This window comes from Leuresthes tenuis, unplaced genomic scaffold (assembly GCF_036924035.1).
Source record: "Leuresthes tenuis unplaced genomic scaffold, fLeuTen1.0.hap1 SCAF_20, whole genome shotgun sequence".
NCBI classification, from domain to species: domain Eukaryota; kingdom Metazoa; phylum Chordata; class Actinopteri; order Atheriniformes; family Atherinopsidae; genus Leuresthes; species Leuresthes tenuis.
In genome coordinates, this window is record NW_027325374.1 from 8,634,071 (window position 1) to 8,647,417 (window position 13,347).

Sequence of the window (13,347 nt, forward strand, 5' to 3'; positions counted from 1 at the left end):
TAAAGATCTGTTGGTTGCAACGATGTTGAGCGTTCAAATATCTGAAAGTTCTGTCGTATGTTTTCAAATGAAATGAAACTACTAGTGGTTTATTAAGCGATTTACCAATGAAATAAAAATACCACCTTATTTAAAAATCAAGTGCAGAGTGTGAACTTACTGTACGTAGTCTGGCTGTCCAGAAATTGTGGTTTTCTTCACTAATTTATGTTTCCTCTCTGTAGAAAGAAAGTTGTGAATCTGTGAAGTATCCCTTCACAGATTGTTAGTGGAAGAAAAAAAAAGGTTTGCCGTTTTAATTTACTGCTTCTAATTTTCCATATGTATGCATCTGTGTGAGTTTTGCTTTTCACGCCAGCCAAGAGCTCTGAAGAATATTTTCACTGACACCCAAAATATTTTCAGATGAATTTAATATTGCAACTTGCATTTTAAAGACACTGAGAGTCCAAAAAGGGATAGACCACTCACAGAGAGAGCAAAGGCAAAGAGCTGGAGTTCAGACAGACCCTCCTCACTATTCTCAAAAGGACAGTGTGGTTAAAAAACAAAAAGGTCATGGGACAGCAGACCCTGGTTGTTTCTTTTCGTCCTGCCCCTCACATATTTCCCCACAGACACATACAGGTAGCGCACGGAGTATGAGCAACGACTTCACAATTCCTTGCTGCTTGTTGACTTTCAGAATGTTAGCGCTTTGTCGTATTTACAGCAAAAATGAAGCAGTTTGAATGTTTGAGTACCAGATGGAGCAGAGTTCTGAAATGCAAAGAAAATCTGTTTAACATTCAGATACTTTTTAAAGTAACTACCACGAGACGTCTTTTATTTAAAACAATGATTCCTTTTTTAAAAAAAAAAAACAAAACAAAAAAAAAAAAACCACTTTGGCTAAACAAATCTTATTTTTAAACACGGAAGTAGCAGAGCTTTGAAAGCATGGCGTCTGTTTTTTGGTTCTCTGGCTTTAAGCAGGCACTGAAGCACCACATTTGTGTTATGTGGTTTTAGCCATTTCAAGCCTTCAGACTAATGTTGCGCTTTCATTACTTTCCTGTGTTTTACTGTGCTCATTTTAAATTCTACTGACCCTACTGCATTTGGTGGCCAGCTTCCTTTTTCTACTCTAATTTATCTTTACTCTGCCGTCAACTTAGGGTTGTTCCTCTCTTTCATGACTTAAAATCCATATGGCACTAATTGTGAAAAACCTCATCTATAATACAAATAAAGCAATGTTGCATGTTCTTGGCAAAGGCTTATTTATGTGCTTTTGAATGTGCAGTTACTTTAGGAAAGCATTTTTTGCCATCTACAGACAAAAGGCAGACTGTATTGACATTACATCCATGTTAACAGTTGTTGCATACAACTTTTTTAGGTACAAAACCAGTTCAACAGCCTTTCCCGACTCTGCCCGAATCCATTTTAAAGTCAACCCCAGTATCTTTGTTGCATAACTTAATGTTCTCTACAGTATGGCTGAAGTTTTTCCATTCTTTTTTTGACAATATTTCAGTTAGACATTCATGTTGGGCTTGTTTTATGAGAACAGTGGGGTGGGGGGTGGGGGGGGTCAGTATCTCCTTATCTCAGAAGTCGTCATATTTGAAAAAAAAAAGAAAAGAAAAAAGGATGTTTTACAATTACCAAAAAAGAAATATTAACATTAGCATCATATTCTCTAAACACAAGAAATAAATGACACTGTCAATACATAAATACATTTACAATTACTACAACTTTTTAAAAATATGTCATCAATCCAAAATAACACACAAACACTTAAAAGTACAATATTATACAACAAAACTGGTTCCAGAGACCAACTTTGAAGCTACAATTCGTGACGAAGGAATTATCATACATGTTATGAAATGTACATTAGCTCGTTTAATTTACAGTTTCCATTCTCTGACATACCGCGTATTACAGCAAGAAAGGAGCTTGAGTTAATAGTAGGACAAGTGCATAGCAAAATAGAATATCATTTGAACAAGTTAACGAAACGCAAAACTGACAAATATGCTTTAGAAAACAACATTAAAAACCATGTTTAAGGCAAATCTTATTTAAAATTGGCATAGTCTGAGAAAATGTCAACAAAGTCTTGTACCACCCTGTAGCAGAAGTCGTATTGTTCCTGTGGGGAAACAAAGACGGATCAGATGGTGGCTTTTTTTTTTTTTAAAAAAGAATATCCTCTTCTGCTGCTACTTACCACAGTTTGGACCATATGAGGCCTCTGCATGCGTAAACTCTTCACAGTTTGGAACACGTCCAGCAGGCCCTCTGCTTTGACCCGCTCCAAGATATTGCTCAGTGCAATGAACGTACCGGTTCGCCCTGCACCAGCACTGCAGCAGAAAACGTGTCGTTTATTCAAGACTCAACAGTTCTTTGAAATGTTTCTAAGTTAGCTCATGTATCTTAAAACAAGATGTGACACTTACCTGCAGTGTACGACTATAGGATGGTTCCCAGACTGCTGCTGCTGTCTCTGCACCGAGGCGATGATGTCGATCATGCCTTTCCCCTCGGCCGGGATGCCGATCTCTGGCCAGCCGTGGAAATGGAAATGCCTGATCGCCCTTGTCTGCTTCTCCTTTGAGAGGAAATGCCCGGGTAGATTAGGGATTAGAATGCCTCTCAAATATGATTTATATATGATGGTATAATGGCAGGTGCAGTTTCAGTGTTGGCTGTGTGCAGTACATGAGTGGTTGGCTGATGGGAGAAAGCAGGAATATACAGCCAAGCTGCTGAAAGGTAAAGTGGGTCGAATTAAATGAAACATGAGATGGGAGGCTCCCACTTGATAACCCTAAATACATCCTGCCCTCCACATTTCCTCTTGCAGCCCAAGGGAGTTTTATGCACTCACTTAGGTGTTTGTTCCTTTTCTGGATTGCAAACTTAATTCCTTGCAAAACGTTAAACCTTTTATACATTTCATCACTGTTGACATTTTGTAGAATCCTGAAGCTATTTTCTTCTTTCCTGGTATAACTACTTCATACAGATTTACATGTAGTGGCTCCCTGAATGAGACACAACCCCTTGACTGGGAAACAGTGAATTTAATTACACAACTGTGAAGTAAACTGGCTCCAAACTGGGAAACTTAAAACTGTTAAGTAAAAATACTGGCTCTACAGATGAGAATTGTTTATTTTTACTTTTTATAATCTGAATACACCTTGCTTTACAATCATAAAAAACAATAGAAGACCTGTTTATTTAAAGTAGAAATAATCCTCCTGGGTGAGTTTTGTTTATTTGCAATTGCAAAATGCAAATAAGTTACTTTAATGTCCTTTTTAAAAATTAAACTTCTCTTAACTAAAACCAGAAATAGAGGACATAATACGACAGATTTAAAGTCTCTGCGCTACCCGTTTCCTTGAGAATTGTCTTTTCTTGGTGTTTAAGTCTTCATGTTCTTTGTCCTGTTCATTTATCAAAAGAATTTATTCTATGAACCTTCCAGGACCCTCAGGTGGCAGGATTTTTGTAACCCCCAACATGAGAGCCAAACTACACAGCGAGGTCTCCTGTTGCTGCTATGGCTATGCTATGCTGTGGAATAGCTGTAGCCTTTCCTGGTGACCTGAGGACAGCTGACTGTGGAAATGTGAAAGGTGAAAGGTAAAACTCAAACTTTTAAGCGAATGCAATTTTCTACTTCTTGCACTTTATTTACGTATTTTCTAAATTATTATAAATGTTTCAGTATTTAGCATTTCCTCCACTCTTGCGCATCTCCTGTTATCATTCTTGTTACATTTTTATGGGTTAAGGCGTGTGTGGTGGTTTCAGTGCCAATAAATGCCATTTCACCCCGATAGCTGTTTATGAAGCACGAAGGCCACATTGCCTTTGCCTGGGTGTGATAGTGCAAGGTTAATTTGCTTACCGGAACAAAGGTGAGTACCAAGTCTCGTAGGCTGAAGGTTTCACACAACGTGTCTCCCTTCAGCTCTACAGTGTAATCTCCGTAGGTAACAGAATCCTCTGTGGGCCAGTATTGGCAACATTTGTCCTGCAAAAACAAAAACTTGTTGTTTGCTACCAGCTGAGTAAAAACTTTAGTTTAATCATTAAAAAATGGATATTTAAAGTAGTTTTGGCGCAAAAAAGAAGACACAGTTTTGTGACAAAGGCAGGCAATCCGAGTGTAGATGTTAAAGTGGGTTGAGGTGACCAGCTATTGTAGCTCACCTGCTCCCTCTCCTGGAGTTCAGTCAGCATGACAATGGAGTGACATTTCCACTCCCACACCATTCTCCAGAAATCCTCCACAGTGTGAGGCAGAGGTCCCTGTGTTGCAATGAAGTAATCTTTCTGTCTGTATCCCTGAGACAAAAAACCCCCACAACATTCAGTTTAGTTTCCAATTACAATGGGGTCACACTGCTATTGAACTCATGCAGAAGGAAGATGTTCATATGCTTACATCTATAAAAGAGGCATTGATGTAGTCTGTGAACTCTTGGCCTCGTCTCATGGAGAGAATAACTCTGTTGAAGTCGTCTAAAGAGGCAGGAGAGCATCAAAACCATGTAGATTAGAGCAGCGCATGCATATGTGCACTAATATCAAATATATAGATTGTCATGAAGCACTCACACTCTCATGAGAAAAGTTGTTAAATAGTAAACTCTGCAGAGCTCAGAATTTTGGAAGTGTGTATTCAGACCTTACCATCAGTTGATAAATGGGGTATAATACAGATTTTAGGAGCTTTCTGCTACTCACATGGAATAATTTGCAGAACTCGGTTCTTCTTCATGTTGGCTGGGAGATTCCCCATCCTCATGTTCTCCTTCATTATTCGCATGTTGGTCAGTTTCTAAGCAGAAAGCAAAGAGACAAAATGAAAGGTCACAGTAATGCAAATATTATCTGTCCTACTGCTTACAAACTCAAGTTGAATTAAAAATACAGCTGCACTGGAAGTTGCTCAACAGACGAACGTCTTCGTTGCAGCTCTTCAATTCCTGTAAGGTGCAAGGTTAGTCTCCATGGATTGGGATTGTTTTTCAATCAAGTTGAGAACTGAAGAAGTTCTATGCCAAGTCAATGCGTCAATTTGCAAGCCTGCTGCAACAGGCCTTTAGATTTGAGGAATACAGTTGACATTAAAGGGTCTATGTGGTCTGAAAGTATTCCATAATATACCTCACCTCTTGATAGATTCCATTATATCAAAATCATCTGTTATTCACTTAATTTTATCTTTAATACAGTGGCTTATTAGTTTACACAGTTTTACGTCAGTGTCTGCTCTACCATTGCATAGTGATTACTATGTATAGTAAAAATGTCTTATAGGAAAGAAACCACAGTAAAAAAAAAAAATCAAATCTAAAGTTTTACATGTTAGGACATAGTTAAGATCCATGTGGTTCATCTTAAAATAAGGCAAATGTAACCCCGGATGACGATAACAATGCTGTCGTTATTTATTTAACAAAATCTAAGCCAAAATGCAGCAACTATGTGTGAAACACTTAAGTCCACCCTTACTGCTTCCATAGGAATTAAAATGGTATGTAACAGCCATGTATTGGTTTTGTTTTTGCAGTTTGCTGGAACATTTAGGTGCTTGCCAACACAATGCCAAAGAAGAAAGGCATCAGCAATGATCTTAAGAGAAGCAACGGTTGCTGTCCATCAATCTGGAAAGGATTACAGGGTCATTTACAAACAATTCAGACTCCTTCTACAGCAGAAAATACCATTCACAAGTGGAACACAAGTAAGCCAACATTCCCAGGAGTGAACACAAGTTCATCCTAAGGTCAGAACCTACAATGCTCTGAGAAATTGCAAAAAAAACACTTCAGACTACACTGGCCTCAGTTAGAATGTTAAATATTAATGTTGAATGACTTTGGAGTTCAGAGTATGGCTCCATTTAGAAGTATTTAAGCACCCGATCGCATGAAAATAAAAAGGAGCCAAGCTAGTGCAGTTACAAGCATTTCAATCAGGTTGAGGTCTCGTGAGAGCTATGCATAAACAAATATCCACAAACCTCAACGAACTGATATAACGCTGTAAGGAAGAGTGGGCCAACAATTACTTCAAGTTATTACTGCTAAAGGTGGTTCTATAAGCTGTTGGTGAGCTTAGCTTTTATTAAATAGATGATAAATAGGTGACAGAATGTAATATATCCTTCTGGCTGGAGTCGGCTTGTGTGCCCCCTAGTGGAACCCTCTGGCAACAGGCTCACAGAGGCAAGTAAGTGATTAAAAAGTAAGTATTATCCTGGCCGAAAACCTGAAAAGGACCAGATTATTATTTTTTTTTTTTCAGTAATTTCTTATTCTGGTAAGTGTGAGAGTTTTTTTTGTTTCTCTTTTCATTAAATGGGTGACAGTTTTAAAGTTCTTACCTTAAATTCTTCTTCTAGGCCAACCCGGTCACCATTGGCAAAGGTGTTGTGCAGTTTGTGCAGATGTCCTTCTAGAGACGACACATCCAGCTCCGTGTCACCATAGAGGTAGTATTCAAGAAGGGCCTGGTAGATGAATGAGTACTGCATCTAGGGTGAGAACATTTATGAATGATTTAAGGAAGGAATAAAGTACCATGCTAAGTGTTAGTGCTACATCATGTGGCAGACATAATCTGTCTCCAACTCACATCTGTCTGGATGAGCTGTGAGCGCTGCTCTCGTATCTTGGAGACGAACCCAAACACATCAACTTTCTGCTCAGCGTGCATCGTGTCAATCATGGCATCTATTACGATGAAGGTTCCTGTCCTTCCAACACCAGCGCTGGAGACACAAAACAAACCACACACTGAGTGAGCCACATTTCTCAGCTGACACTTGCATGTTAATGAAAAGCAGGAGGGAACACAGGGACATGTGTGCTTATGAGGATATGTACTATAGTCACTCAAAATGTTTGTTTTCCTGCAGATGCAAAAAGACGATAGCTATGCCGAAACATCTTTATCTCCTTAAAAAAAATCAATAGGATATTTAAAACCATTCAAAGTTCATTCAAATGAACACAGATTTTGTCCCATTAGCTGAGCTTTTTGGTACCTGCAGTGGACCAGTATAGGCCCGGAGAAAGGTGGATTCACTGCCTTGACTTTTTTGAGGAACTTGAGCATACCGATGGGGGAGAAGGGAACTCCAAAGTCAGGCCAGCTGGTGAAGTGAAGCTGGGTGACCAGACGTGGAGTCTTGGCAGCATCACTGGCCTGCTATATATAGACCCAATAAGAAATAGAAGTGTTAAGAACAGCCAGCAACAATCCTTTGAGAAATTTTGATAGCCACAGCTCTTATACAGATTTTTGTTGTAGACATTGAGCTAAACAAATTCATTTGTATTGACAAAATTACAAAAGCACAGCTAGAAACTTACATATTGTACACAGAACTTGCGTATAGTATAGTCCACCAGGACAGTGAAGTCTTCGACTGCAACCCTCACATTCCCATAGGTCCAACAGCCCTGGTCTGGCCAGTACTGGTAGCATTTGTCCTGGAGAAAATTTCCATCCATGATAAACATCTCAAATGCAGTTCTTCAGGGACTTTTTACAGGACCTTTATTATAAAGAGTAAAGCTAACGTTAGAGTAGCTGAAATGCATGACTTAGCATTTCAGCTACTCTAACGGTCCATACGCTTCAATTTCACAGCCAATCAGTCCAGATTAGTGTGAGCGAGAAAGGTGAAACCAGTCAATATTCAGCATTGCTGGCCTGATCATGATACTGCCTTTGAGGACTTTATTTCACATTATAGAGTCATTGATTTCAACTCATCCATCTGCTGATTTAAAGCCAGTTCTCCTCTTATTGATCTTTTTCACCATTTTCATTCTCCTTGTTTAGTTCTAATTCCCAATAGAAACTGCCCTTTTTGCACAGATGCAGGTGTAAAACGAATAGTTTAAATGACAACACATCATCACCTTCGACTATAACCAATAAAATCTAATTTTCACAGGAAAATCTTGACTTTTGCTTTCACCCTTCAGAGTAAAGTGATGGTAAACCATTAAGGATGATACTTCAGGATTATAATTAAAGGGAAGCTCTCCAAGCACAGAAACATTTAAGACATAAACACGGCTGAAAAAAATTACGTACCTCTTTTCTTTCTTTTAGATTTGTCAGCATGACAACAGTTGCTACTTTCTGCTCCCATATCATCCTCCAGAAATCTGCCACGGTGTCTTCCTTTGGACCTAAGAGACCAAAAAAGAAAAGACATTTACATGTATATTTAAAAATCAGTATATGGAGGTTGTGTCATTTTTAAATAAAAAGTATTTCAGCTTACCTTGTGCAGCTATGAATTTGTTCTTTTCTGTGTAACCCTGGTGGGGAAAAATAATTAATGTACAGTTACAGACCTGTAAGCAAAGGACCATAAGAGTGACTTAAGCAAACTGCTGCTTTAATGCAAAGAAAGAAAGAAAGAGGTATTCCAAGTACTCATCTGCTGAAAATGTGTCATGCAGCTGATGGCTACTTATAATAAAATGTGGAGCAGAGCATTCAGAAGAAATTAAAACAGCATATGCTAATTTGGTGCAGTTGGTGTTGGAATTTCACAAATGAAGGTTACTAGATTGACGGTTGTAAGAAGAAAAGAAAAAACCTTCATGACTTACATCGATGTAAGATGCATTCACATAGTCTGAACAGGGACTTCCATCCAGCTGAGTCAGCACCACTCTGGAATGGTCATCTGTTTTAGAACACCATAGGAACATGTACAGGGTTAACTTGACAATTGGCATGCATAGTTTAATAGATTAATGTATGATTAAATGATAATACTGTACACATTTGAGAACTGAGAACAATAAAGGAGTGACCCAGTTTTTAGAGAAGAATACTTAATGGGAGCATCTGCCACATCAGTTTGTGCAAATAACACAAAGCTGCATTTCAGCTGTTAACTGGGGTACTGAGCTTTCTATTCTATGTCAGGAGACTGTTTTCAGTCCCCCAAAAAGATGGCAGACATGAGTGTGGTCTGAATCTTTTTGGAAGGTTGGAGTAAACGGGCATGTTTCCCATTTAAAGAAAAAAAAACAAAAACACTTATTTGTTTGTTCTGTTTACCTGCATTTTTTAAAAGGCACACATAAGTCTAACTACAAACACATTACAAAATATTGAAACAGGAAACTGTATGTGTAAAAAAAGGAAGAATAAAGAGGAAACTGTCAATATTGGAGTCAATGTGACCTAATGCTTTAACTGGCTGTATCTTGGGGGGGAAAATAAGTGTCAAAAGCACAACAGCCTGTGTACACGGAAACAGGAAACTGAGCTCGAGGTTTGACTCAAAAGAAAAGTACGCTATAGAACAGAAAGTACACTCACAAGGAAGGATGTTGGGGTATCTGTTCTTCTCCTTGTTTTCATCCTTGTTAGCCTCCTCGTATGTCCCTTGGGCATTACCCCCTGGCAAAGACTGCAAAATAAATGTACAGATTTTACTTGGCCTTATGTAATGAGAAATGGTCTGTCAGAAGCTTACGACTGGAGCATTGTGTTCTGCTGCATAGAAGCACTTCCACTGCCACAATCGAGTAAACAGTCATTCATTAAAATCAGAGAACTTCAACTTCCTCTGTCTGTGCTGACAAACTGTGCAAATAATATTAGACTTTTTGGTTTAACGTGAACCATGAGTCAAACATTTCATTTTGACTCAGATCCTCCATGATGAACACAAATAGCCAGAGGGGTACATTTCATTCATGTGGGTGTGGATGGTAATGGTATGTGTCATTGACAATGTGACACATGTTGCTTATTTAATTTTCCTGAGTAAAAATACACACACAAGTCATGCTTTGAGGGGCTTTTTCATGAACACGCTGCACCCCCCAAGGCCACTTTAAGGTATTCTAGGAGGTTTTGACAGCCTGTTACGCTAATTCCAAGGAAGAAAAGAGAGGATGCTTACGTTGTACTCCTCCCTGAAGAGCTTGCCGTCATCAGCTGAGCGGACCCTGTACTCCTCCTCAAGGTGCTCAACTGGTATGGGTAGGTAGGTCTTTGAGGCTGAGTGAGATCTTGGCAGAAGGACCACCGTCTGTTGATCTGTGGGGGGCGTGGGGGTGGGGTGAAGATGAAAACAGTTGGTATATCCCTCCAGTTGAACTGATTTGGTTTAATAATTTGTGAAGAACGATTGTCTGATTGATGTTGACTGATTTGAGTTTATTTCTATTGGCTCTACTGGACAATCATACAAATAAATGAATAAAAAGGATTAGGTTGAATTCAAACAGTGGTTCCCAACCTTGTTTTGAGCCACACCCAAACAGCCTTTCTCTTCACCATCATTTGTCCATTATAACTTCATTTGAAGTTGGTGTTTGCAACGCTATCAGTTGTATTGAAATGCATATGCAAATGCAAAAAATTACAGATTGATTTTAGCCCACTAATAATAACTAGCTATCATTAGCTCTCAGTTTAAATTCTAAGGTGATATCTTTAATCCAACGCTTTCAACAGTTATTTTACACTTTCAGATATTTCAGGTTAATCATTACGTATCCATTTAAGCAGTTAGCTAACCTTACTTAGCGAAACCACCTTTTGTTTTAGGCTCTACATCGAATTTTTTTCCTCCCCATTCCTTTTGGTTCACTATTCCAATTGTTCGTTCATCAGCTAGCTATTTCAGTTGTAAGCCAGTATTATCCTCTCCTTTCAGCGAGCTACATCAGCCATTATATATTGTTCTCATAGAGTTCTTTTGGCATCTTAGTCCACTTGTTTGTGACAGAGGCATGTTTGGTTGGGAATCACTGAAATTGACCATCAAATTATTAAAACACTTTAAATCGACTTTACTGTATGAATACATAAAATGTTATAAAACTGGTTTGTGTCTGCCTACACTGCTGTAGTATTTTAATGATCAACAAACATCAACAGGTGTTAGAGAAACCAGGAAAGAGCTACTTACTGCACCCTAGCTAGGCATTCTGTCACTAACAGAGTGTTAGTAATGTATATTTACTCATACTTCCACCCTGAATACCTGACCTGGTGGTACAATGGTGTATAACGACTCAGTACTGTATCCAAGCTCTAAAACACAATACACACACCAGACACATCACATACAACATAGACACGAACAGACTTGGAGGGGAATGAAACTGTCTTTAAGCCCAGCCTTTGATCCATTTTGCTAGCACACGTTTAAGAATCTACACATTTCTAATTTTAGGAGCTGAAAAGAAAACTACATTACAAATGAACAATTCACAAAAGCTTCAAAACTTCCTAAAATAAGATTTAATCCGACCATACATGCTTTCATTTCTCCAGTAAAATATTTTAGAAATAAATGTTTGTTGTGTTTTCTACAACAATAATCTGCGATAATGCCAACTTTATGTTTATGTCAGTTATTTGTTTCTTGTTATATGTTCTTACTTGGACATTGGTAGTCCTTTTTAATGTCAAATAAGAAAATACTTCCTAAAGAACATTCACAGATCTTCATTGTGTACACTTTCCTGTAAGGTTTGATAGCAGTTAATAAACTGAAATCTACTCCAGTTTCAAATGATGCAAATGAAAGCTGTTGTGCACCAGTAATGTACAATAGCTTCACATGCAGAGTCAATAGCTATAAATGGAGGTGAAAATAGCACATAGTTTTGTCAAGTAAAAACCACAGGAAGTCTCACACAGCCAAGAAGCAATGGTGGAGCTTTTTGCATACAGTGACAAATATAGACCTATCTTGGTCCTGTTTCTTGCCGTTCAGCCTTTACCATATTTTGACAGCTTCAGGTTTGTCCCTTTACTTATTTTTCTCTCTTTTTGGCCAACTTGTCACACGGTCAACCATTGTTTCTAACAATGTGGAAATGTACAATTGACAACGTTACCTTGTTCCTCCAGGATGCCATTTGGTATTTTCTTGTCAACTGTTGTGACGACTGCTTTTCTCTGGTTTTTTAACCTGAAGGGTTGAAATACAGTAAGAAGAGAGACACACAATTACATCAAATTAAAGATTATATGATGGTAAATATGTAAATATTTATATACATATATATATATATATATACACATTATAACAAGAAATGTATCCATCCTACCATCTGAAGCTTGAAAAGCTATTTTTTCTCATTAGCTGATGTCTTGGAAAGGCAAAAGTCAGAATGCAGTACAGAAATTGTCCTTCACTCTCTTAAGTTGCCTGTGTAACTCCACTGCCACGGCCTGCCCTATTCTCTCTGAACATGTGAGCGAGTCAGCTCTCCAGAACTTCCTGACTGGGCTCCGCCTCAGTGACTAAAAGGAGGAAGTGCTTGTCACCCTGAGCTCTGCCCCTGAGCCCGGCTCAACGCCAGAGCAGGGAGGGGGAAAGGTGAGAGAAGTGAGTCTTTGCAGGGTGGGAGTTTTTACCTGAGGAAGTACCACGCCAGCAGTGCGATGATGAGCAGCAGCAGGAACAGAACCAGCACAGTGGGAAGGATGTGGGGGCTGGGGGGTGTAACATCTGAGGAAGAAGGAGAGGCAGAGCCGGAGGTCAAGGAGCACCACCAACAAAGAAGCAGGAAGAAGGGGCAAGGCTGACAATATATAAGCATGTGTGTGTGAATGCTGAGCTGCAGACATGTTTGAGTCATGTATATTTTGCATGAACTGATCAAATAAATACTTGGCACACAAAACACCCCCTGTGTTCTCTCTTGGCCACAGAGCTGATTTAATAACTGGCCTCAGCAGTGTTTTGTCAACACAGATAAGCATCAGCTCATTTCATCTTGGTGTATCTAAGAAAATTAGAGGCTCAGCCAAGAGTCCATTAGGTCTGTTTATAAAAGTGGACAATAAGCTGTAAATTACTGTCCGAGGTTCAATGTGATCTGTTGATGACAAAGTTGTAGAATAGGCTATTATCAAGCAGATGCATGCACAGCACAAGACACATAATCATATGTTTGGGCAAAGCGATGACTGCAGCGGTTTGGAATTGGATTTTGTTGTTATTGCACATTCTTGCGTGCCGTTCGGTCTCATGTTGAAGTGGAATTGGGCTCGTTATCGTTCTTACCTCCTGTATGGCTGACATTACTGGTGGAATTGTACGTTGTTGTGGTTGCCATCAAAAACAGAAGGGGGACTATTGTGACTGCAGGAAAACAAAATGAATACGGATATTAAATTTAGTGCCAGACATGTCTGCAATCAAGATTCATGAGAACACTATTCAGGGTGCACAAAAGCTTTTGACAGATCTGAGGCATATTCTTTTATTCATGACTGCTGCTTTCAGGAATGTGCTCATCGGTGCAAAGTTCATGAGGACAC

At 38.9% G+C, this 13,347-nt stretch overlaps 1 protein-coding gene and 1 long non-coding RNA gene across 3 annotated transcripts in view; one reads left to right on the forward strand and one right to left on the reverse strand.

Annotated features, from left to right (window-relative positions):
* Window positions 1-396: 396 nt before the first annotated feature.
* LOC140277944 (receptor-type tyrosine-protein phosphatase epsilon-like) overlaps window positions 397-13,347 on the reverse strand; it is a 56,363-nt gene continuing 43,412 nt past the window's right edge. The window contains exons 3-21 of one of the 2 annotated variants that reach the window (XM_072372797.1): window positions 13,091-13,168; window positions 12,439-12,532; window positions 11,916-11,989; window positions 9,965-10,101; window positions 9,376-9,466; window positions 8,655-8,731; window positions 8,321-8,357; window positions 8,128-8,225; window positions 7,395-7,514; window positions 7,067-7,230; window positions 6,655-6,790; window positions 6,404-6,553; window positions 4,759-4,852; window positions 4,457-4,533; window positions 4,222-4,356; window positions 3,917-4,042; window positions 2,454-2,605; window positions 2,222-2,357; window positions 397-2,143 (exon numbers count right to left, since the gene is read on the reverse strand). In XM_072372797.1, the coding sequence (XP_072228898.1) occupies window positions 2,069-2,143; window positions 2,222-2,357; window positions 2,454-2,605; window positions 3,917-4,042; window positions 4,222-4,356; window positions 4,457-4,533; window positions 4,759-4,852; window positions 6,404-6,553; window positions 6,655-6,790; window positions 7,067-7,230; window positions 7,395-7,514; window positions 8,128-8,225; window positions 8,321-8,357; window positions 8,655-8,731; window positions 9,376-9,466; window positions 9,965-10,101; window positions 11,916-11,989; window positions 12,439-12,532; window positions 13,091-13,142 (2,025 nt within the window). In that variant the 5' untranslated portion in view covers window positions 13,143-13,168 and the 3' untranslated portion in view covers window positions 397-2,068. Of the gene's footprint in view, window positions 2,144-2,221; window positions 2,358-2,453; window positions 2,606-3,916; window positions 4,043-4,221; window positions 4,357-4,456; window positions 4,534-4,758; window positions 4,853-6,403; window positions 6,554-6,654; window positions 6,791-7,066; window positions 7,231-7,394; window positions 7,515-8,127; window positions 8,226-8,320; window positions 8,358-8,654; window positions 8,732-9,375; window positions 9,467-9,964; window positions 10,102-11,915; window positions 11,990-12,128; window positions 12,282-12,438; window positions 12,533-13,090; window positions 13,169-13,347 lie in introns of those variants that run through there. The other variant, XM_072372798.1, reaches the window with a different exon arrangement.
* On the forward strand, window positions 6,748-8,319 carry LOC140277945 (uncharacterized). Its single transcript, XR_011909170.1, has 2 exons — window positions 6,748-6,819; window positions 8,146-8,319. It is a non-coding gene; the product is annotated as an uncharacterized lncRNA (long non-coding RNA).